The following is a 24,305-nucleotide window of genomic DNA, read 5'->3' as shown; positions in this document are numbered from 1 at the left end:
TAAAACAATAAAAACAAAAGCAGACGAGGTTACTGAAAATATAGAATGCAGCATATATGACTGATTGCTTATATTGTGATTCCACGGAAGTTATGATGGGCAAGCAGATGCATTATCCAGAGCTCTGAGACTGAAGAGGAACTTCTTACAGAGACTGAGGGTAGCGTTTCACAGAGATTATTAAAATGATTATTCTTTGCACTCTAAGAAGAGTATCTTATTAAAATGATTAAAACAAAGGCAATCTTGAAGTGTCATATAAATAGTAAAACTTTTTAGCACTTTAATCACAAATATTTGTGTGCATTTGAGTATGTTTATAAGTGTGCAACAGGATCAGCATGGAGGATCTGGGAAGGCCACACACATGAGCCTTAATCTCATGGCCACTCCAGCCTGTGCCTTCATTTCCACCAAAGTGCACCACCTCCACCTCCTCCTGCCCCTCAGCCCCCTCAAATCATCCAACACACTGTATGAAAAGTACACACCTTAAGTTATACTCAAGATCATACACAGAACATCTACATATACTATTCCAGTTCAAATAATGGCTTTATAGCGGTTTTAAAATATAGTACATAAACAATTATTTATTTTAGTAAATAATTTGTGTGTGCATGTGTCTGCTATAATGATATGTTGCTGGCCCTCTTCTGATAGCTTATATTTCTCCTTCAACAAGATTCATCTACAGTTACCACAGCAACAGCCTCTCGTCTGCAGCCAAGTACGGGTACTTCATATTTGCTGCTCTGGTATAGTGGAGAGTGGGAGGGGCCTAACCGACGAGCAGTTGAGTTTGACGCAGTTGACATATCAGTGACGCTGTAAAACGTACGGCCACGGAAGGCTTTTGAAAGAAGAGTCGGCCAAATTTTGGGTTTCAAAATCTGTAATATAGACCTGGCACTAACAAACAAAGCGGAGTCTTATTCATCGTGGTGGTTTGTGATGTATGAATGGATAGTTGACGGATTATCGTCGCTCTTCGTTCCTTTTTCTGGTGAGAAATCCGCAGCCTGGCCTAGTGAGCACGGTAACGGAGTAGCGCGAGCCGCGGGCACAGACACGCAGCGGCTGGAGAACAGCAGGCCCGCCAAACGAAACTATCAGAGGTGTGGTATTAGTCTGTTTGTATATCCCTCGTTTCTGAATAAACCTAATTACTATTGGTTTCTGTTTCAATTAACACAGTGCCTTGTTTTGTCTGATGTCAGTTTGTTCCTTGTTCATTTACATAAACAATAGGCAGTGTAGTACATTACATTTGTCTTCAGGGACAGGAATCAGTCCAATGTAAACAATTCGTCAATAGACAGTCTAACATTACTTAACAGCAATCAGTCACCGTCTTTGACATTACATTAATAGGATACTGTCAAACATAATTTATGAAATGTTTGTTGTGATTTAGAATTATTACAGATATGATGATGTCGTTAAATAGAAAGCTTTCTTTCTTTAACAAAGACGTGGTGTTTTCAGTTTTCCTCTGAGTCTAATGGTTTAGTGATTTTCATTTTATTGCTTTCATTTTTATTTATTTTGTAATTTAGTGTATAGTTAGGCATAGTTTAGTGTAATCACTAAAGTTTTTACAGTTTAATCGCCTTCAGGCCATCTAATATGTAGATGAATTTGTTTCTTCATTGGAAGAAATTTAGGGTTACATCACTTGTTCATCTTGTGTTCATCTCAATGTCTTGTGAAGTGAGAAGCTGTGTTTGTAAGAAACAAATTCATAATCAAAACGTTTTAACTTTAAACTGTTGCTTCTGGCCAGAAAATGAGTCCATAATAACGCTTCCTCCAGTGGAAAAAAATCCATCCCCTGTTGTCCTCTCACATCAAAATACTGGCACATTTATTTAGGACTGTTTTAACTTGTAAATGTTGCTTTATCTGTGCATATTTCTCTCCTGATTCAGGCGAGATGACGTTTTCACTGGAGAAAGCAGTACTATGGACAGAGGACTTGTGTTACCTAGAAGCAAGAGTTTGACGTTGAAAGTGTCTTGATGGATTTGTTTCTTATAAACACACAGCTTTTCACTTAACAAGAAATTAATTAATGTGCTTGAGTGGTGTGGATTACTGTGATATTTTTATGAACCGTTTTGACTCTGACTCTGACGGCACCCATTCACTGAAAAGGATCCATTAGCAAGTGATGTAATGCTTAATTTCTCAAAATTTGTTCAGATAAACAAACTACATCTTGGATGGCCTGAGGGTGAGTAAATTTATTTTTATTTTATTTTCATTTCTTTCTTTTTTTTTTTTCTTTTTTTTTTTTTTTGAGTGAACTACTCCTTTGATGCATCTGATGAACTGACCTGAAGTGTTTCATTTTCTCCTGGGTTGCAGTGTGTACACCGCTGATTGTGTGCAAGAATATCCAGAGGTCAAAAGAGCAAGACATGGTGAATATTTAGATTAGCACTTTCACGTAAACAACTGTGCCGTATTGACGTGCTCAGTCTCCTATCATCAAGGCTTTTATTCATCTTTCTACAGATGTAATCACCAGGGTTGTCAAGAAGACTTTTGCAGGGATTGTAGGGCTGTTCCGATCCAGAAAACACAGAAAGGCAGAAAATGAAAAGCAGAAAGCCTTTACGGAGGTATGTTCATATAATCACCAGTAAGTGATTGCAAATACATGCATTGCTTGTGCAGCCTTGGTTTCATGCTTTGTGTACATTGTCTTGTTTCACTGGTGGTTTAGGCTGGCAGGGTTGCTTTTATGGGTATTGATGACATACACAGCCACAGCCTGAGTTCATGGACTGAGAGTGACGGAATGGGTGAGTGTGATCTAACTGTCCCCACGTGTCTCTGATCTGGCAAATAATTTGACAGACATGCGTTACCGCTTAAAACTTTGGGGTCAATACTAATTTGTTTGTTCTTTGGGACTTTATATTATATTGTAATAAGCAATTTCAACATTTGTAATAATTAGAAATGTTTCTCAAGCACCAAATCAGCGTTTTACGATGATTTCCAATGGGTCATATGATACTGGTGTAATGGCTGCTAAAAATACAGATTGTCATCAAAAGAATAAATTACATATTGAAATATTTTAATAATAATAATAATAATAGTTCACAATATTAAAAATTTTAATGTATTATTGATTAAATAGAAACTGCCTTGGTGAGCATAAGATAATTCTAATAAATAAAAAAAATTACCAACCCTAAACTTTTGAATGGTAGAGCACTGTGCATAAAGCTTATTTTATACCCATCTACACCCTGTCAGTTTAGTAATGGTTTACAATTATCTCTCTTCAGATAAACAGATAGAACTGGGAGTTAAAAATAAAGAGAGAACAGCAGCTAATGTCCACCACAACCCCCAGGCTTTATGGAAACCAGAGTAAGTATAGTTAAGTCATATTTTTCACTGTTTTGTAAAGTTGTAAATTATAAAGTTGTAATGACTTTACGTTTTTATGTGTTTAAAGGAGAGATTGTAAATGTCTGTTCTGTTAAAAAGAGCAACACATGATCCTCAATATTCCCACATCCCACGATGCACAGAATTTTAACATAATTTCAGCCAAGCAACAAACACTCAGCGATTATGGATAATCATGCTTTATGCAAACAATAAGAAGTGTTCATGAAACTTCCACAACATTTAGTGTTGTTCTCTATCAGTTTGTTGAAGGAAAGATTGACCTGCCTCTAAACCTTTTTTTTTATGATTAGCTGAAATTCATTTTATAAATGCATCTTTACAAATAATCAGAAAGCACTTATTTCTGACATTAATAAGCAAATGGAACTTGCCTATTAAAGGGGGGGTGAAATGCTATTTCATGCATACTGATTTTTTTACACTGTTAAAGAGTTGGATTCCCATGCTAAACATGGACAAAGTTTCAAAAATTAAGTTGTACGTTTGAAGGAGTATTTCTGTTCCAAAAATACTCCTTCCGGTTTGTCACAAGTTTCGGAAAGTTTTTTTCGAGTATGGCTCTGTGTGACGTTAGATGGAGCGGAATTTCCTTATATGGGTGCTAAGGGCGCGTCTGCCGGAAGAGTGCGCGCTCCCGTATAGCAGAGCAGAGAAAGGATGGAGTTTATTTTTACAGAGCATCAACGGAGTTGTGCAAGTGTTTGTTCCCTGCATTTCGAAGATGCTTGTTTTACAAACAAGGCCCAGGTTGACGCTGGATTTGCACATCGTTTATTTCTTAAGGATAATGCAGTCCCAACGAAAAAGGGTCACGATCGTGTGTTGGAACCGCAGGCGGTGAGTAAAACTGCTTCAAATATCTCTGTGTTGTTAACTTAGCAATCAGCGCGTAAGCACATCAAGTAAACAACATGCGATGTTGTTATCAAACTGCACGAGTAAAACTGCTTCAAATATCTCTGTGTTGTTAACTTAGCTATCAGCGCTTAAGCACATCAAGTAAACAACATGCGATGTTATCATGAAACTGCACTTTCCACATGTACAGCTTAAAAAAAAAATAAAAATAAAAAAACGACAAAGTGGAACTTAGTCATTTTCCAAAACCGCTAAGCAAATATATACAGTTTCAGTACATACCACATAGAGAAGCCTTTGCTGATGCTGCTCTTGTTAAATTTCAGCCTCTGGATCTGTGTCACAGCTTCCAGACGCGCTCAACACAAAATCCTACTGGCGCTCGTGATTCTTTAGCTCCGCCCACACGTCACGCCTCTAGGCACTCGTGTTTTCCCGGGAAAAATCGGTACAGACTATCTTTCTCTTATGAATATAATAAAACTAAAGACTTTTTGGAGTTATGAAGGATGCAGTACTACTCTATAGGTACTCAAGATTAACAGGATATTGAGTGAAAACGAGCATTTCACCCCCCCTTTAAATAAAGTATCAAACATAATATACTGTACAGTAACCACTGTAACTAGTATTGTAACTGTACTGTAACCAGTACCAGAGATATGTACTTCTATTTTGTAACTGTAAACCATGTTTTGGGTGGTTGGTGATAAAATGATTTGTCCTTTAGACATTGTATAACAGTGTGTATTTATCTCTTGAGCAGTGGTGCAATGCTGTACAGGGGAAGTCAGGACAAAGGCAGGGAGATGTGCAGATCACTGAAGCTAGTGCCGTTTTGCACCACCCACGGGCCAAGCGCAAAACCAGCTGAGATGGAGCATCCAAGCCGCACACACAAATCTTGCCTGACTGTGGAGGAGGTAGGGAAACTGTACTGGAAACTTAATACCTTTTGTGTCTGATTTCCTGACCATCACTCTTTTGAGTAGGCACTGAGAGAGCGCGACCGAGAGCATTACAGGAAGCTTGTAGAGATGGCATCAGGGAAATACTCAAAGAGCAAACCATTGCCATTTGGACGAATGAAGCCTCCAATGTAATTGCATGAGTCCTTAAAACTTTTTTGAAATCAGTGTAGCGTGGCTGGAGGAAGTTAATGCTGTGTTCATAATTGTTTTTAGCACAACTCTCTTGCTTGATGGAAACAAGGTAAATGGGCATGCCTCCGTCAGTCGCACTACTGATGTAAGCAGACCTGCTCCAGTCAGAGGTGAGCTTAATTACACCCAGCTGCACCTACTGCTTTTGTTTTCCTTTAAAGGGTTAGTTCACCCAAAAAAGAAAATTCTGTCATTAATTACTCACCCTTATGACGTTTCAAACCTGTTAGACCTTCGAACACAAATTAAGATATTTTTGATGCATTCTGAATAGAGATCAACCAATTGATCAGCCGGCCAATTAATCAGACTATTTTTTTTATTTTTTATTAGGCATTTAATTTAATAGGCAGGCGCACGGGGATAGCTAAGCGTTGTAGCTGAGCTCTCTCTGAAGCTGAGTGAGACACGGAGCAGCTCACACTCTGCAGCAGCAGCTTATTCACACACAGCTTCAGCTAATAGCAGGGCAACACAGCCTGTTTCCAAAGCGTAATTACGTTTTACCCTACTAGAATTCATGCCAGAAATCATATTCATACTGTAAGTCCAACAAGTCATTTGCATGTGAAAGTAGAAACGCGTTCAATTCAGATGAAACTTCTGGGCTGATTATAACGTGCATGTTAACTTTCATCATGAAATGTGTTTGTAGGTCCAAATATATCCTTCATGATGTCATCGCTCATGGTCAATGCACTCTTATGCAGTTATGAGCAGCAGGCTGTGTAATATGTGTGAAATCTTTATTTTTGTTCTCACTATGGCCATTTGACTTCTAGCAGTCTCCAGTGGTGCCAATTACATTATAGTTATTTGTGACGGCTACAAATAATTTTTCCAAATGACTTATACTTCGTTGGATAAAACGAACACTTTATGTTTCAAAATTAAAATGCAGCAGGGGTGTTTTTATATGAAAGTATCATTGAAAAAACTGACACTCTTCAGAAAAGCTTTGATGTCATTTTGATTTCATCTTTCCGGTGATGTCTGAAAACTAAAATACTGAAAACTGAAACTAAAATAAAAACGTGCAAGCATTTTCAGAGTTTTTTTCATTCTGCAAAAAGGTGAAAAGGTACACAATGCAACAGCTGCATATAATTTCTGTTTTATAGGCTAATAGATAGTGTACAGAATAAAACTAAACATATGCACACAACTCTTTAGCTCACAAAACTGGAGGTTTGATTTTTTTCTTGACTGATAGCCTACACACATTCACACACCTACATTTCAGAAGCGTGCGCGTCGGGCATTTGCAGCGGAAAACGCTTTGATTGCGTCCTCGAGTTTAACTTGTACTTCGGAGATAATTTGTATCAGTTTAAGCTTTGAGAAACTGCGTTCTCCAGATCTCACAGTGACGGAGAGAGTGAGAAGCACTCTCAATGCTACAAAAACATTTGGAAAAATCGATTCCATCCCTTTTTCACAGATGAATTTAAGCGCATGCAGTGGTTTAGATCCAGCAACCAGGTGTCTGCCCAAAGCAGTCAGCTCTTCAAACAATTCATGCCCATCAACATCCCGCGAGTCTCCATGAGTCAGGGCCTTTTCTAGTCCTAAGCAATCCCGAAGAACTATTGTATTCTCCTTTTCTTTGAGAGATGCGATGTCATATAAAAATCCAAATACGCGCCCATGGTCTCTAAGTAGCGAAAAGAGCTCTTCCACGGAGGCGATTACTCATGACCAGATCATTTTATTAGTTTTGACATTTTTGAATATACAGTATTGAATTAAAGTATTTTGCATGCATATAGACCAGGCGCGGATTTATGGGTGGCCCACCCAATCAGATTATCTGTTTGTGACCTGAACACCAGTAAAAATGTTTGATAGCATTTGGTTGTTTGCCTTGTGAATATATAACACATAGCATACCTGTTTTCTTCTGTTATGATTCTTTTTAAAAGACAGAATCAGCTCGTTCTCTTGTGAATTTTTTTTCTGCACGGGCCGGCCACACGCTCTCCGTCTGACTTATAAAAGTGGCGTAATGCCACTGTAACACTGTGAAACATGTACTCCGTGTGTGCAGTGCGTATATTATAGACCTACTAATAGGGCGCTGCCGGGCGGGAATTTTTATTCTAAATGTAAAGTTGTAAAGTTTTTTTTATTTATAGCTACTAAAAAAATTCTGTTGAAGTGCCATAATTGTAACCTATGTGAAACAAACAAATAAATTAATAATTCTCTCTCTCGCCTCCTCTCTCTCTTGCCGCCCTGGCTGAGCTGCCGCCCTAGGCGGCTGCTTAGTTCGCCTATGGGCACGCGCCGGCCCTGGCCATCAGCTACCCTGATTTCTAAATATCATCATTGGCCAGTGAAAAACCCATATCGGTCGACCTTTAATTCTGACAGCTCTCTGATCCTTCCATAGACAATCAGCATCCAGAAACGTAGCATGGAGACTGGTAAATTAATCCATGTGACATCTATAATAGCTTCGTAATATAACGGTTGAAGCCCTGATGTCACATGGATTATTTTACCAATCTCCTTGCTATGTTTCTGAACGCTGATTGAGCTATCCTTGCTGTCTATGGCAGGGTCAGAGAGCTGTCAGATTCCATCAAAAATATCTTAATTTGTGTTCCAAAGATGAACGGAGGTCTTCCTGGTTTGGAATGAGTTGAGAGTGAGTAATTAATGGCAGAATTTTATATTTGGGTGAACTATGTCTTAAACTATCTGAAATTATGAACTTTTGATAAAGAGCTTCCATGATACTTTTTAACAGTCAAATCAAATTTTCTATTTTTGCCTCTAGCCATACCTAATATATCTGTGTGGCGGGATCCTTTGATGCAGACTAAAGACAAGTAACACTTCAGCATGATTCATAAGCATTATTGATTAATAAATTATTATCTGCATTTATTGATATTTTTTATATATATATATTTATTTATTTTTAAATTTGCTATAGAACTGTAGATGTTGATCGAAGCACACTAGCAAGTTATGTCAAGGAAGGAGCCTTGGATAATCAAACTGCAAGAAAAATCGTAAGTGCTTATTTCCTTTTTCATGTCATGGAAGTCTTGATGTCTACAGATGAAAGAGTATTAAAATATTAAAGGGATAGTTCAGGCAAAAATGAAAATTCCTCCATGATTTACCCACCCCCAAGTCATCCTAAGTGTATATGACTTTCTTCTTTCAGACGAATCTAATCCGAGTTCTATTGAAAAATATCCTGCCTCTTCCAAGGGTGTTTTTTGTCAGTAGTCCCATACAGCTCTGGGGGTGAATAAAGTCCTCCTGTAGTGAGTTGATGCATTTTTGTAAGAAAAATATGCATATGTAAAACTTTATAAACCGTAGCTTCCGCTGACAATTGTACGGATGTTCATTCTGGCAAATGATGTAAGATGTAGGCATAGTATAAGTTGGTGAGAATATGTAAAACTGATGTTTGTTTATAAGAGCAAAAGAGGCAAAGTTTCCTTACTTTAGCAAAGGAAAACCAGTCTCCTCATGGCTTCTATCAGAATCCTCCATCATTTTTCTTTACAAATCTTCATTTTGTACATCTAATTCATGACCAGTGTTTTGTTTTGCTCTCTCCGCTGCGCTTCCGCATTTGTGACTTCTCACTGGACCATACACTATGTCCTACGTCATCTGCTGGCGTGAACATGCATATGATAGCTAGTGGAAACTAGAGATTACTGTTTATAAAGTTTTTAATATGGATACTTTTCTCAAAAAAAAAAAAAACATTGATTCACTATAGAAGCCCTTTACATGTGAGGCACTTTTTATTGTGGATGGATGCGCTTTATTGGACTTATTTTGGACTATTGACAAAAAAAAAACACCCACTCACTGCCATTATAAAGTTTGGAAAAGCCAGGATATTTCTTAATATATCTGATTAAATATGGCTGAAAGAAGATATTTATATACACAGATGATGGCTTGAGGGTGATTAAATTAGGGGGTAATTTTTCCATTTTGGTTGAACTATTTCTTTAATCTGGGAGATTTATGTAGTTTAGTTTTTTAAAATCCAAGATGGAATTAAAAAAAAAAAAAAAAAAAAATTCACTGCTTTTATACTATTATTGTGTGTATTATTATTATTATTATTATTATTATTATTATTATTATCATTATTATGTTTTGAAAGTTCTTTTCTTTTCATCCTCACACTCTGTTTAGCCTTTAGATGTGGATCTGTCAGCTGAGGTTGAAGCAAGGTTGAATCTTAAGGAGAAAGAGACATCTGCAGGATCCTCGCTACCATCCAGATCTGAACCGATTACAGATACAGTGAGGCGCAGTGAGGAAGAGATTCCCAGACTGACCAAGGTCAGTGTCTCAAAAACAAAAATCAAGTCCTTAACTGTCTGGCTGTTATGTGCACAAGAATATTTCTGTATTCATTTGCAATATTCTGATTCAAATGTCACAAACACGTTGAAATAAGGGGATGAAGGATGAGGATTAAATAATGTCTTGTTTGCTTTGATATTAGTGAATACCATGTAAACAGGGATATTCTAATATCTGTGGAGTGTGTAAACCTCTTTTTTTGGAATAAAGACTTGATCAGAGTATGAACAATGATGTCTATGTAAACTTGCTTATTCATTTCCACTTACAGTTGGTTCATTTTCATGTGGTTTGAGTAACAGTGTTGTCTTTGTATCATGTAACAGGAGATGCAGCAGGAAGTGAGTGCTGCTCTTGCTCAAACTGATCCAAACCTGGTTCTGTGCAGTGCTTTCAAACTGCGTATCACACAGAGGGATCTGGCAACCCTGCAAGAGGGCAGCTGGCTCAACGATGAGGTAGCATCATTTTAAAAGGCTTTTTAGGAATGCACAATATATTGATACCATATTTGATAACCTTTTTGTCAGTATTGGTTGGTATTGTGTATTTAGTTGTTCACTTTTCGTTTTTTTTTTTCTTTTCTTGTTTTTTAACAATACTTTTACTATGCTGTTTGTTATGCCACAATATTGAAAATATTTGTGTTTTAAAACATTAATGCATATATTAGTGGGACTTATAGGCATAATTATATAGAAAAACAAATTAAAAAGCAGCAGAGCTTTGTAAACATCTCCGAGTAATCATGTCATCCCCATAAGAACAATATGATCGCCAGAACAAATTTACCGTGATTTTTGAAGAGGTCCTGTTCACACATGATCTCTTAATGGTAATTTACCATTATAAATTGAGGTTGAGTAATTTGTGGGCTAATTTCCATTTTTTGGTCAACTAATCCTTTTAAATCTGCAGTAACGATGCGTTCCTGTCACGTATCACACATGCGCACTAAGCCAATAAATATGAGATGTTCTCGGATCAAGGCACTTGGAGGCCAGGATTATTTAGAGAGAGAAGAAACAAGTGACCCACTGAATACTGTTGCTTTTAGTGCAAGTACACCATCATTGCCATGCACATCAAACCTCACTGTCGATGCTCTGAGAATAATGGGTAACATTGGAGGTTTTAAAACGCACAAGTCTTGACATACTAAACTGACATCACTGCATCTCATTCAAACAAAATAAATATGTATATTATTCCTTATTAATGCAAATATTATGTAAAAAGAGATGCGTGACTGCTAAAACATCCCCACTCTAAAGTTCAAGAGTTCAACACTGCAAGTGTCGTCTTGTGCATTAGTAAGTGTAGTAAACAAAACTCTGCGCTATACGCCATTCATTAATTCATTGTTGAAATCATTTTGCCTTTACCTTTGATGTCATGCTTCTGGAAATCTGCAGTATTACTTAGAATTTTACCTGAGCATTGCAAATGCCACACATTACTTTGTTCTTGTCAATGGTATCTCTGCCATGATAGGTACTGAATGAATGAATGAATGAATGACAGGCTTTCTGTTGTAACATCACGCAAAGTAAATAAGAGGGGAACATCTAGTGGAGAAAATGAATTATGAGTTTCACATTAATCAGATCTTGTTTTAAATGTTTGCTGAAATAAAAACCGGAAAATATCGATTCGTGACTTTTGAGAATTGATATCTAATCAACTTCATTTTAAGAATCGATAATTCGAAAAATCTATATTTTTGCCCATCCCTAAATTGGTATTCTTGGGGAAAACATGCATCACTGTCGCCGACAGCAAGTGTAGTTTTACTATTCTTTTTGTGTACATTTGGAAAATCTTATTATCTATGCTGTGTACCTCACGTTACGCTGTGGAGGCTCTCTTTTAATTTATTTTTATTTGATTCCTCTGTGTTTGCTAAATGTTCTGTAATTTATTAGTCCATATATAATACAGCATGCAGTTTATGCCATGCCTTAGCTTATTCATTTTTCTTAATAACTAGTTAAGCTAGTTTGTCATTGTATTTTACTGTTTTATTGTTGTTGTGCTTTTTAATTTAGAAATAACAATTCATCCATCTTTTGATTAGTCTTAAACAGTGAAAGGTGTGTAGATGTATGTAAGCAAAACCGACAATTATCTTTTCTTGTAAAAGTGACAAGAATCGCGAATTTGAAGGTGAACTCACCCGAAAACTGAGAAAGTTAGTCGCAAAAGAGTGACCTGTGGCAAGAATGAGTCCGGAGCTCTGAAAGTATGCATTATAATATTTATGTGTACTCATAATTTTTTTTCTGTTTTTAAAAATGTATTGAATTTTTTTTCATTTATTTATTTAGGCAAAAAAAGTTTTTATTAAAAAAAAGTTTTATCTTAACTATGGTTAAGATTTTTAATCAATCGTTTTATCAGTTATTGGCCATAACATTGAAAAACAAAGGAAACAACAATATTTCTAAGTCAGAAATCAGAATGAATGTCAGGTGTGACTTCTCTAATCCAATAATTATCATTTTCCTCCTAATTATTATTTTTTCTCAGACCAAAAATATGCATGAGTATTCACATTACATTTGATTGATCATGTTAACCCTGTCGTTCTCAGGTGATCAACTTCTACATGAATCTCGTGATGTCCCGCAGTGAGCAGGAAGTAGGGGGCAGGAAGGTCTACTCTTTCAGTACCTTCCTCTTTCCCAAGTTGCATAGCGGTGGACATGCTGCAGTACGGCGGTGGACAAAGGCTGTAGACCTCTTCTTGTATGACATCATTCTGGTCCCCCTTCACCTGGGCGTTCACTGGTCCCTTGCTGTGAGTAAATAACTCCATGTATTATGAGTTCAAACATTAGAAACCCTCATATTTTTAGCAGTCTGTTAGCACAATGAAAAAGACAAACAAGCTTGTATTGTTTGGTGTCTGATGAATAGCTATTGGATTGTTTATTTGCTTTCATTAGCATATTAAAAACAAGTTTATTTTATAATGCATTTTGTGTATGTGTTATGAGGTTTGGATATGTTTATTCCTTTTACCATGATAGGTTGTTGACTTCAAATCAAAGTCTGTACGGTCATACGACTCTATGGGTCAACGGCATGATGACATCTGCCACATGATTTTGTAAGTGATAATGTTATACCTAAATATGTATAATAATATGATCATACTGAATGTACTGTGCTGCATGTACTGTGTAGCAAAAAGGGGTTGTTTAATTTAGCTTTTTGTGCTGATGAGTTAAGTTTGTGCTCATGGTTTGTTTTTCAATGTGTTTGTTTTTCTACTTGTTTATATTAATAACTAATGAATCCATCTGTCCATTAGGCTTTATCTGAAAGAGGAGTTCAAGGTGAAGAAAGGCAAAGATTTGGACACGTCGAAGTGGACCTTGAGCAGTCTGCGGCCTTCTGTAAGCACATGTATAATTATAAAAATATCTTACAAGGTCAGCAGGACTGAGAAATTCCATATTTAATGTTTTCAGTATTACCAAAATTCTAAATGGATTTATTATTTCAGAGTAAAAGCTCAAAAGATCTCAGTGGTCACCAGATTTTTAAGTCCACAAGAGGGCGCAACAAATAAGTATAAATGAAACCGTGCTGTTTGCAAATGACAAGGAGTCTGCATTCGGTTTTAGATGTGTATTTTGAATTAGATTTTATTTATTGGTTTTCTCTTTCTACTTTAATTTTAGTTTTAGTAATTTGGTTGTTTTTGTGTTATTTTTTTGTTTTATTTTCTTCAAGGTATTTTTTCTATTTTAGTTCATGTTTATTTTATTTCAAGTAACAGATTATAGCATTTTTGTTTGTTCTTTTAGTTTTAGTTAAATATGACTGATGCCAAGCACTTTTCTGCATTTAATTGCAAATTTTTTTTAAGAAATCCTACCAAAATTCCAAGTTCAAATTTTACATTTTACTGCTGTAGAAGAGTTTCATTTTGTCTAAGAGCTCAGCTCAGTTCTAATTATTATTTGTAGGAGATCCCTCAGCAGAAGAATGGTAGTGATTGTGGTGTGTTCGTATGCAAATATGCTGATTATATATCCCGAGGACGCAGCCTCACATTCAGACAGGTACGTTATGTTTATACACACACACACACACTAATACAGGCAGAATCATACATGTCTCAATAATGTATGCATATCCCTATCTCTTTCTCTAGAATCATATGCCATATTTCAGGAAAGCGATGATCTGGGAGATCCTCAACCAAAAGCTGCTGCAGTAGGACCGGACCATTGGGAAGTCAGACTGACCAAAGCACAGGACCACCTGTCCCGTCTGTCCCTTCTGCTCTTTTCTAGAGACATTTGGCTTTATATTTGCCTGTTGCAAAATTCCACCCAATTTTCCTCACAGACAGTGGATTGCTGGTGACAGGCTGGGTTTGTTTGCACAAATATCCAATCCCTACTGTATGAATCCAAACACTAAAAGCTCAAATATGAGCAGAACACTGGACTGGGGTGTGAATAGATTTGAGCAGGTGGAAGCCTCATTAGCATTTATTGTGAGGCTGGAATCATTCTCATTCCAGGAATGTAGTCTTATTGACCCCTACTGGTTATAATGTGAGCCTTTCCCAACTCACAGAAGCAGCTGTTGATGTTCCCGTGCTTAGTTACTCTGGGGGACTTGAGTTACAAAATGGACCTTATTTTCAGTGAGAGTGGGGATGTTTTAGCAGTTACGTATCTCTTTTTACATAATATTTGCATTAATAAGGAATAATATACATATTTATTTTGTTTGAATGAGATGCAGTGATGTCAGTTTAGTATGTCAAGACTTGTGCGTTTTAAAACCTCCAATGGTACCCATTAGTCACAGAGCATCAATAGTGAGGTTTGATGTGCATGGCAATGATGGTGTACTTGCACTAAAAGCAACAGTATTCAGTGGGTCGCTTGTTTCTTCTCTCTCTAAATTATCCTGGCCTCTAAGTGCCTTGATCCGAGAACATCTCATATTTTAAAGCCATTAAAATATGTTGAATGTTATGGCTTCACACCTGTTTCTGGAGCATCTGACATGCTTGTTTTATAGTTGTCTGTGTTGGAATGCAAAAGAGCTTAAAGTAGAACCAGAGTTGGGTGACTGGGAGGGGAATGCATTGATCCTTTTTTTTAGGTTCTGAATGCTATATTCATAATCCCAATGGCTGTATTAGATGTTCATACTGAACTGGAAATGTGGAACAGTGAAGTAGTGCCAAACGGACATTTCAGTGGTTAATAGGCAATATTCCTCTCTCATCCAGAAATGCAGGATCAAAAAGTGCTTAAATTCTGACTTGAAGAAAAAAGGTCTATATTTATTTGTTCCTATGTAGCTCTTCTGATTGAGTTTGAGCTTGAGTGCGTATCCTGGAGTGGATATTTGTTTTGTTGTTATTGTGAGAATGGAGAGTGTTTGGATTGGCAGTGCATGAGCCGGTGGAGTTCTGATGCAAGCTTTAATACAGAAGATGAAAAGGCCCACTGCAAATGAGCTGTTTTTGTCATTAGTGCAGAATGTTGGTCATTATTTTTGTAAGTAATAAAGATGTGAATAAGAAACGTGTCTTCTGTCTTCCAGTGAGAAAATCAGTCACCCACTACAGTAATACAGTAACTAAAGTTAAATTCTTGTGACAAGAAGTTGTGAAACATCTGTTTAATTGGTAATTAAAGGACCATATGCAGCAAATAAAGAAATAAATGATATATATTTGACTGACAATTTGGTTGTGTGTGTGTATATATAATAATATTTCACAATATTACTGTTTATAGTTTGGTTAAATAAATATTTTAAAAACATTTAAAAATCTTACTAGCCATAAATTATACTGTGAATTAAATTGCTGTAATATTCGAAACTTATAACAAATATATATATATATTTAAAATTTATAAACATGGTAAAATATTTAAGTCAGTCCATGAATTTGTGAAGACATCTTTTAATTTTTGTTCTTGACATTCAAATATTTGTCATTCAAGCTCTTGACATTCCATGCTACACATAAACAGTTTAAGACTTGTTTTTTTTCCATTCATTACACTATTCTGAATGCACTGGGGCCAACAGGTGTCATATAAGCACACAAATGTAACCTTGCACTATGCTGGCCTTCGGTTCACACATTGTCTGGAAACAGTTCCATGGTGTACTGTTCACAGGAGACATCAGTCAGCGAAGCACTTCCTGCTCTGCCATCATGTGATCTACAGACTAATTTATTGATAGGCCTGAATTATTCAGACTGCACAGTGCGTTCGTAAACATCAGCTGGTCTTCACGTGATGAAATCAATATCTGCTCTAGCTTTTTGCCCTAATGTATGTTATTTTGTCCATTTGTATCTGGATAGGTAAGAAACACCATCTTAAAACTGATATAAATGAACGTTATGTACAAATATGTAAACAGTGCAATACACAATTAGCACCTATTATGAGAGTCTCAATGTGTACACCAGTAAAAAGTTGGGAATTATTTAGATTTTTTATTATTATGTTTTTGAATGAGCAGAGAATAAAATGTGTTTTTGCCGAAATGAAAGCGGAGGGTTTTACATCTTGCGGTCATATTGCACAACATTTGCACGAAAATCACCCTGAGAGTTCCTCCAGGCCAGTCCTCACCTCATAGTTTTATGCCAGAGGTCAAAACATGGAACAGCATGGAGACGGACATATTTGTTTCCCCCTGAAGAGCATTCCAGGCAGCCATAGACAGTCTCACGCTTCTGGTGGCCCATGCCACACAAGGCACACGGTCCTTTAGGTATGTTATGGTTGAGCAGATTTACACGTGCATGCTTTTCATCCCGCAGGTAGGCTGTGGACAGGTCGGTCATGCTGGCAGCCTTCTCATAGTAGTCCGTCACAACATCATCCATGTACATATCCGAGTGAGTGAGCTCTTCAAATGTCCTGTCATCTACAGCAAGCACAGAGTGACATGTCAAGTCATATTTGGAATATTTCTTCAAGATCATTTTAAATATTGCAGAAACAGCGATGACAACAGAATTTAAATCACCTGCTCTGAAAGGATTTCCATAGATGATTCCCGACAGGAATCTCCTGAGTCTTCCAAAGGAAAAACGGCCAATGAATCCCCCAAGCTGCTCACGGATCTGTTCCCTCTCAAACCCTCCTACTGACTCTGGTGCCACACATATGTCTGACCAAAGTTCAACCAAATGTCATTAGATAAAACAGTAAACATTTTAAAATTAAAAAAAAAATCGGCTCCATATATAACACCAAAGATATAGATATATAGGCTATACTGTTAGAAGTGTGGAGTTAATTATTTTTTTTGTATATTTTAAAAAATGATCTTATGCTTACCAATGCTGCATTTATTTGATAAAAAATTATTAATATTGTTATTATTCATTATTTTAAAATAATCAATTTTAATATATTTCCAAATGTAATTTATTTATGTGATAACGCAGAATTTTCAGCACCCATTACTCCTGTCTTCAGTGTCACATGATCCTTCAGAAATCCCTTTGATATGTTGATTTAGTGTTAAAAAAACATTAATGTTAAAATTCTAAAAACCATTGTACTGCTTAATATGTTTGTGGAAGCGGCGATACACATTTTTTTGTATTCTTTGATTAATAAAAAGTTCAAAAGACAGCATTTATTTTTAAAGTAGTAATTTTTGTAACATTATAAATGTCTTTACTGTCACTTTTGATCAATTTATTGCATCCTACACTGAATAAAAATATATATTTCTTAAAAAAAATTATATATATATATAAATAAATATATATATATATATATATATATATATATATATATATATATATATATATATATATATATATATATATATATATATATACAGGTGCATCTCAATAAATTATAATGTGGAAAAGTTCATTTGTTTCAGTAATTCAACTCAAATTGTGAAACTTGTGTATTAAATAAATTCAATGCACACAGACATTTCTTTTAATTGTGTTGATTTTGGCTTCAAAACCCACCAATTCACTATCTGAACAAATTTGAATACTTTATAAGACAAAAAAAAAAAAACTTTTTAGTGAAAAATTGTTGGCCTTCTGGAAAGTTTGTTTATTTACTCAATACTTGGTAGGGGCTTATTGTGCTTTAATTACTGCCTCAATTTGGCGAGGCATGGAGGAGATCAGTTTGTGGCACTGCTGAGGTGGTATGGAAGCCCAGGTTTCTTTGACACTGGCCTTCAGCTCATCTGCATTTTTCTCGTTTCTCATTTTCCTCTTGACAATACCCCACAGATTCTCTATGGGGTTCAGGTCTGGTGAGTTTGCTGGCCAGTCAAGCACACCAACAGCATGGTCATTTAACAACTTTCTGTGCTTTTGGCAGTGTGGGCAGGTGCCAAATCCTGCTGGAAAATAAAATAAGCATATTCAAAAAGCTGGTCTGCAGAAGGAAGCATGAAGTGCTCCTAAATTTCTTGGTAAATGGGTGCAGTGACTTTGGTTTTCAAAAAACACAATGGACCAACACCAGCAGATGACATTGCACCTCAAATGATCACAGACTGTGGACTTCAAGCTACATGAGCTTCTCCACCCTTCATCCAGAATCTTGGACCTTGGTTTCTAAAAGATATAAAAAAACTTGCTCTCATCTGAAGGAGCTCTTTGGACCACTGGGCAACAGTCCAGTTCTTTTTCTCCTTAGCCCAGGTAAGACACCTCTGACATTGTCTGTGGTTCAGGAGTGGCTTAACAAGAGGAACACGACAACTGTAGCCAAATTCCTTGACATGTCTTTATGCCTTGACCCCAGCCTCAGTCCGTTCCTTGTGAAGTTCACTCAAATTCTTGAATCAGTTTTGCTTGACAAACCTCATAAGGCTGCGGTTCTCTCGGTTGGATGTGCATCTTTTTCTTCCACACTTTTCCCTTCCACTCAACTCTTTGTTAACATGCTTGGATACAGCACTCTGTGAACAGCCAGCTTCTTTGGCCCTCCTTGTGAAGGGTGTCAATGATGGTCTTCTGGACAACTGTCAGATCAGCATTCTTCCCCATGATTGTGTAGCCTACTGAACCAAACTGAGAGACCATTTTGAAGGCTCAGGAAACCTTTGCAGCTGTTTTGAGTTGATTAGCTGATTAGCATGTCACCATATTCTTTTTTGGTGAGATAGTGAATTGGTGGGTTTTTGTTAAATGTGAGCCAAAATCATCACAATTAAAAGAACCAAAGACTTAAACTACTTCAATCTGTGTGCATTGAATTTATTTAATAGACAAGTTTCACAATTTGAGTTAAATTACTGAAATAAATGAACTACTGAGCCCATGACAATACTGTATTATTGAAGGCTTACCGAGACGTCCATCAAGACGCACATAAAGCTCTAGCAAACTGAATGCTATGGTCGTGTGAGCTGGAATTACAATGGCTTTATCTCGACCTTTAGGGTTTCGACCATCATCTATCTGGAACTGTGTGGGATGATAGAGAGTATCATAGAATATATCAGATATACTGTATATATATATCTATATGTATATTACACAGACTTGCATTTATTTACCCTCATGGTAGTTCCTCGCACTCCAGCATGAACAGTGAGTGAACACTGTCGTGTGGTGCGGATGCTCTCCATGACAACACAAAGGACAGTCCGCTTACTCTCTTTGGACTGACGGATCAAACAGTGATCCAGGTCTACTTTCCTGATAGAAAAAGAAGTGTGAGGAGAATAGATGGAAAGATTTGTGAGAAAAAGAACGAGAGAATTTTGTGTTTTTTTCTTTAAGTACAAAAGCAAGAGTGCTGGTGTTCTGATTATTTGCACCATCATAACAATAACCATTATACAAAGCTAGAGTTATCAGTAACTTGAATGGAAATAATATGATATGGAAGAAAAATACATATTTTATAATATTTTATAATATAAAGATTTATAAATCTTCAGCACTGGCCATACATGCTTTGAACATGATGTCCCTCCTAACAGCTTATCAAGCGGAGTTATTAGAGGAGATGGGGCATCAGCTGGACTCTGGGAGGAGATATGCGTCATTGCAGATTTAAATCTGTGCACGTCCCACGATGCAGTTCAAAGCTGTGGTCGGCGTATGGGCTTAGCGGTTGTGGGAGAGAGATTGCTATGGCTGGGTTTGTCAGGTCTCTCTGACAAAGAAAAAGTGGAGTTTTTGGATGCCCCCATCGATCCAAAGGCCATGTTCGGCGCGACGGTAACAGGTATGCATCAGCAATGTGACCTGCGGAAAAAAGAGGGAGAAGCATTCGAGGTCTGTCTCCCCAGAAAGCCAGCAGCTTGTCCTTATCACCCAAGCCATCTGAATTTCAGGCCTTCAGGTAGAGGAGCCCTACTGCGGGCCCTCAGTCAAAGCTTGGTTTCGTGAAACTGAAACAATCGTTCGCAGCCGCAGCAGCGCAACACCAGTCAACCCACCCTCAGGGGAACAAAAAGAGGCGGTCGACCTGAGACATCAGTTTGGCAACAAGAAGGGTTTGAAGACAGCTCTCAGGGTTTCTCTGTCCCATCCCTTTGTGGGGAAATGGAGAAGGAATTGAAGTGTGCAAAGTGTTCGTGTGGGCAGTTCAAAGACCAGTGTTCGCGGGAAAATGGCCCATGTTTCCCTGGTGCACCCCAAAGAATTGTCTCTCCCTCCACTTACAAGGTTTGTTCTGAGGGAGGAAAGACAAAAGTTCATACGCATCCCATCACAAATAAAGTTTCCTCTGTCGCATTCAAGCCATGGGCTAAGGGCACAGAGTGGGATAAATATAAAAAGATATCACAAAAAAGTAAAACAATCACAAAAAAATTATGAATATAACTCCTTCAACGGAGTGGTATTCCCCTCCTTCGCCACTAGAGGGTACCACAGTACCGCTAGTGACTGAAGTCGGAAAGGGCTTACTCGCTGCTCAAGCAAAGAACTGGCGCGCATTGCAGTTCATCCTTAGGTTTTAACCACGATAGACAAAGGTTACTTCAGTTCGCTGTAAAACTTCCTGTGTTCAATGGAGTGGTAATTTCAGTGGCCCAAGGGGAAGCAGCTCAGGTTTTAGAGGAAGAAATATCCTCTTTAATAAGAAAAGGAGTGATAAGAATAATTCAATTGGAGGAAAGTCAGACTGGCTTCTACTCCCTTTATTTTGTGATTCCCAAGTGAGGGGGAGGTCTCAGTCCCATTTTAGATTTACGGGTCCTCAACAAACACCTCAGAAAATACAAATTCAAAACGCTTTCACCCAGAACTTTGTGTTAAAGTATTTGTCAAGGGGATTGGTTCACCTCAGTGGACCTCCAGGATGCATATTTTCACAAAGATATTTTTCCTGCTCACAGGAAATATCTGAGGTTCCCTTATCAGGGCACAGCATACGAGTATATGAGGATCCCCTTTGGCATGGCTTTGGCACCCAGGGTATTTACGAAATGTGTGGAAGCGGCTCTGACACCGTTAAGGAATGGAGGAGTCAGAATTTCATCATATCTGGACGATCTGTTCATCTACGCACCGTCTCCGAATCAAGCAGAGAGCGATTAGGTTTCAAGATAAACCAAATGTTGTCCTTCACAGGAAATAGTCTACTTGGGTCTCAGGTTGAATTCAATGAGGTTTTGAGCATTCCAATCAGAAGAGTGCATCAAAATATTTCTCACCTGCCTCTCCCTCTTTCAACGAGGGAGTTTAGTCTCTTTCGGAGTCTGTGTCTTCGACTATTGGGTCTGATGACCTCAAAAGTGTCAGTGGTTCCACAGGGACTGCTGAGAATGAGGGATTTTTAGAACTGGACAGCATCACAGAGCATTCACCCCACGAGCCGTCTCAGCCACAGAGTGTGTGTCTCACCAGAATGCATGAGTGCTCTCTGTCATTGGAGAGCCCCGTCTTTTCTCAGGACAGGATGTCCTCTGGGTCCTGTACTATTTAGAAAAGTGGTGACAACAGATGCATCTCTCATGGGCTGGGGGGCATTGTTCGAGGGCAGAACAGTGAGGGGAGTTTGGTCTCCGGCACTGAGAGAGAAGCACATACATTTTCTAGAACTAATGACACTTACTGTTACTAGCTCTGAGACATTTTGTGCATTTTCTCAAGAATAATCATGTATTGGTCAGGACAGACAATACAACAGTGATAGCCTACATAAACAGACAGGGAGGAGTGCGTTCTCACAAGCTTCACTTGTTAGCGAAAGAACTGATTATGTGGAGCAGCAGGAACCTCCTGTCATTACCTGCGACGCACGTTCCAGGAATAATGAACAGGGGAAAGGATTTACTGTCCAGAGGGAATTCTCTGTACGGGGAGTGGAGACTCCACCCCCAAGTTATGCTCATGGTGTGGCAGAGATTCAGCCAGGCCGCCGTAGATCTCTTCGCATCGCGCGAGTATTCGCAACGTCTCCTGTTCTTATCTGAACTTCATGCTTTAGCAGTTCAATCCTCATGTATGATGTTCACTCCGGGTGTTCAAAAAGTCACTTTTAGAACTAACCCGGCATTCATACCCAAAGTGTTTGATCACGCTGGTGCAGTTCAATCAGTGGACCTGCTAGCTTTTCATCCACCACCCTTTGCATCCCCAGTGTAGGAGAGGTTATACAGTTTATCTCCTGTTCATACTCTGCATATGTATGTTCAGAGAACACATACACTTCGTAAGAGCAATCAGCTATTTGTCTCTTAGGCTGACTCTTACAGAGGAAGACCTGTCTCTCATTGGGTGTTGGAGGCTATCGTATTATGTTACAATAATTCGAATTTGGAGCCCCCAATAGGACTACGAGCACACTCTACTAGAGGCTTGGCTACTTCCTGGGCTCTGTTTAGAGGCATCTCTATTTGGCTACTTCCTGGGCTCTGTTTAGAGGCATCTCTATTCAGGAAATTTGCGCGGCAGCCAGCTGATCTTCTCTGCACACATTTGCTAATTTCTATAGACTGGAAGTGACAGAGCCCTCTCTGGTCCATTCAGTTCTGAGAGTGAGTAATCAGGTTCTATAATGCAATTTTACTAAAGGACTGTTTTCACCTCCGTTGGGAGCTATGATTCAGATAATTACACAGCCTTTCTTAGTCTGCTTCGTCGGCATATCGGCAATACGGGAGTTGTCTATATCCCATAGTGAGATACTGAACGAATGTTAGAAAGAGAACGTTAGGTTACTGACGTAACCCCAGTTCTCTGATCACATGAGTGAGGAATCTCACAAACATTGCCCTCCTTGCCTGTCCTGCACGGAGAAGAGATATGCAGAGAATGACGAAATGGCAGGTAGCTGCGGTTTATTTACAGGGAGGCAGGACTCCCTGATCGCTGCAGCGATTGGTCTGCCATGGTTGGCAGATGTGGTGTTATAGGTGCTTCTGTGATTGGCCATGCCCTGAGGCGATCCCATAGTGAGATACCTCACTCATGTTATCAGAGAACTGGGGTTACATCAGTAACCTAACGTTTTGTTTTTTTGTTTTGGAGCATGATAATTTTGTGAGAGAATGCAAAAGTTTTTTGAATGTATGCAAAATTTCTTGAATCTAAATAAATGTTTTACAAGCAAATTTTTTTTTTCTTGACCAAATGGGTTGAGTGAATGATTCTTGCTATCTCTTAAATACAGACTTGTTGCCACCTTCTGTTCTAACAATGCAACTTGTCTGTAACATGTAAAAAGGGGAGTGAAACAAACAGTGAAAAGTCCTGGTGCTGCTGGAAAAATTCCAGTTCCAGGACAATTTTGACTAACTTTAAGACTGTAACTAACTGTTATATAAAAAAAATATGTACACAGTGTTCTCTACCTTGCATTGAGTTCCCTCAGTAGTGTAGGAACCTCCACCTCATGTTTGGTCACAATTCCAAACGAGGCCTTCACCGCCACAGAGTCAGAACCACTCACATTTACTCCCACCTCGTGGATCAGATGGTTGCCCAAACGCCCATTTAGGGCAACATCCGACTTGTCTTCATAGTTTAGGAGCTGATATGAGGAGACCCCTGTCAACCAGAGGAAAATACAGACACACTCCACTGATACCATTTACAGTATGTACTTCATTCATAATAAAAACAGACTAATGTTTGCATAAAATATGTTTAAAAAATTGTTTATACAGCTGTTATCAAGCATTCTTAAGTAAAAATTGAACATGCACATACAGTTCTACAAGTATGTTTGATTGAAGGCATGAGAACCAAGTGTTTGTTCATCTATACTTATATATTTTTTTCTAATTATTATTTATTCTAACTCACCTGCTGTGATCTCTTTCTCTCCAACGAGTATGTCCTTTAGTGAGAAGGGGGTTGTGGCATATTTGGTCTTCTTCCAGAAGTGTCGTCTCCTCTTCCTCGTCACCAGGCTGAGTGGTTGATATCGGTCCGCTTCACTTAGACTAGACACATGGACGAGGCGTCCAGTGTCCCCTACCTGCTTCACAAAATTCTTGGTTGCTGCTGCAAACATCACTGTAGTTCACTGAAGCCTGAGA

The 24,305-nt window shown here is 38.1% G+C and overlaps 2 protein-coding genes across 4 annotated transcripts; one reads left to right on the top strand and one right to left on the bottom strand.

The window, feature by feature from the left end:
* The first annotated feature begins 804 nt into the window (after nucleotides 1–804).
* On the top strand, nucleotides 805–15,527 carry LOC113050821 (sentrin-specific protease 2-like). 2 transcript variants are annotated; one of them, XM_026214174.1, is made up of 18 exons: nucleotides 983–1,118; nucleotides 2,206–2,236; nucleotides 2,371–2,426; nucleotides 2,521–2,627; nucleotides 2,732–2,810; nucleotides 3,306–3,390; nucleotides 5,060–5,216; nucleotides 5,286–5,392; nucleotides 5,478–5,566; nucleotides 8,239–8,290; nucleotides 8,398–8,476; nucleotides 9,636–9,785; nucleotides 10,136–10,267; nucleotides 12,403–12,609; nucleotides 12,842–12,921; nucleotides 13,126–13,210; nucleotides 13,787–13,882; nucleotides 13,975–15,527. In XM_026214174.1, the coding sequence occupies exons 5-18, from the start codon at nucleotides 2,750–2,752 to the stop codon at nucleotides 14,038–14,040; spliced, it is 1,446 nt and encodes a 481-aa protein (XP_026069959.1). In that variant the 5' UTR covers nucleotides 983–1,118; nucleotides 2,206–2,236; nucleotides 2,371–2,426; nucleotides 2,521–2,627; nucleotides 2,732–2,749; the 3' UTR covers nucleotides 14,041–15,527. The 2 variants fall into 2 exon arrangements, with proteins under 2 accessions (XP_026069958.1, XP_026069959.1); XM_026214173.1 differs by lacking the exon at nucleotides 2,206–2,236 and having other exon boundaries at nucleotides 805–1,118.
* A 227-nt stretch (nucleotides 15,528–15,754) lies between these two features.
* Nucleotides 15,755–24,280, bottom strand: LOC113051128 (pejvakin-like). 2 transcript variants are annotated; one of them, XM_026214731.1, is made up of 6 exons: nucleotides 24,070–24,280; nucleotides 23,616–23,811; nucleotides 19,362–19,503; nucleotides 19,152–19,269; nucleotides 16,842–16,985; nucleotides 15,755–16,739 (listed from the first exon to the last, which is right to left on the bottom strand). In XM_026214731.1, the coding sequence occupies exons 1-6, from the start codon at nucleotides 24,278–24,280 to the stop codon at nucleotides 16,438–16,440; spliced, it is 1,113 nt and encodes a 370-aa protein (XP_026070516.1). In that variant the 3' UTR covers nucleotides 15,755–16,437. The 2 variants fall into 2 exon arrangements, with proteins under 2 accessions (XP_026070516.1, XP_026070517.1); XM_026214732.1 differs by lacking the exon at nucleotides 16,842–16,985.
* Between the last annotated feature and the right edge of the window lie 25 nt (nucleotides 24,281–24,305).

This window comes from Carassius auratus, chromosome 31, assembly GCF_003368295.1.
Source record: "Carassius auratus strain Wakin chromosome 31, ASM336829v1, whole genome shotgun sequence".
Lineage (NCBI taxonomy): Eukaryota > Metazoa > Chordata > Actinopteri > Cypriniformes > Cyprinidae > Carassius > Carassius auratus.
The sequence above is the reverse complement of the archived record's forward strand: the minus strand, read 5'-3'. Positions and strand labels throughout refer to the sequence as shown.

Excerpts from the sequence above, each read along its gene's own strand:
- LOC113050821 (XM_026214173.1), top strand. The coding sequence starts at position 955 with ATGTATGAATGGATAGTTGACGGATTATCGTCGCTCTTCGTTCCTTTT. Across the intron at positions 1,119-2,370 it reads GCCAAACGAAACTATCAGAG|TGTGTACACCGCTGATTGTG; the intron begins GTGTGGTATTAG and ends CCTGGGTTGCAG. Across the intron at positions 12,922-13,125 it reads GACATCTGCCACATGATTTT|GCTTTATCTGAAAGAGGAGT; the intron begins GTAAGTGATAAT and ends TCTGTCCATTAG.
- LOC113051128 (XM_026214731.1), bottom strand. The coding sequence starts at position 24,280 with ATGTTTGCAGCAGCAACCAAGAATTTTGTGAAGCAGGTAGGGGACACT. Across the intron at positions 16,986-19,151 it reads GCGTCTTGATGGACGTCTCG|ACATATGTGTGGCACCAGAG; the intron begins GTAAGCCTTCAA and ends AACTTTGGTCAG. Across the intron at positions 16,740-16,841 it reads TGGAAATCCTTTCAGAGCAG|ATGACAGGACATTTGAAGAG; the intron begins GTGATTTAAATT and ends TGCTTGCTGTAG.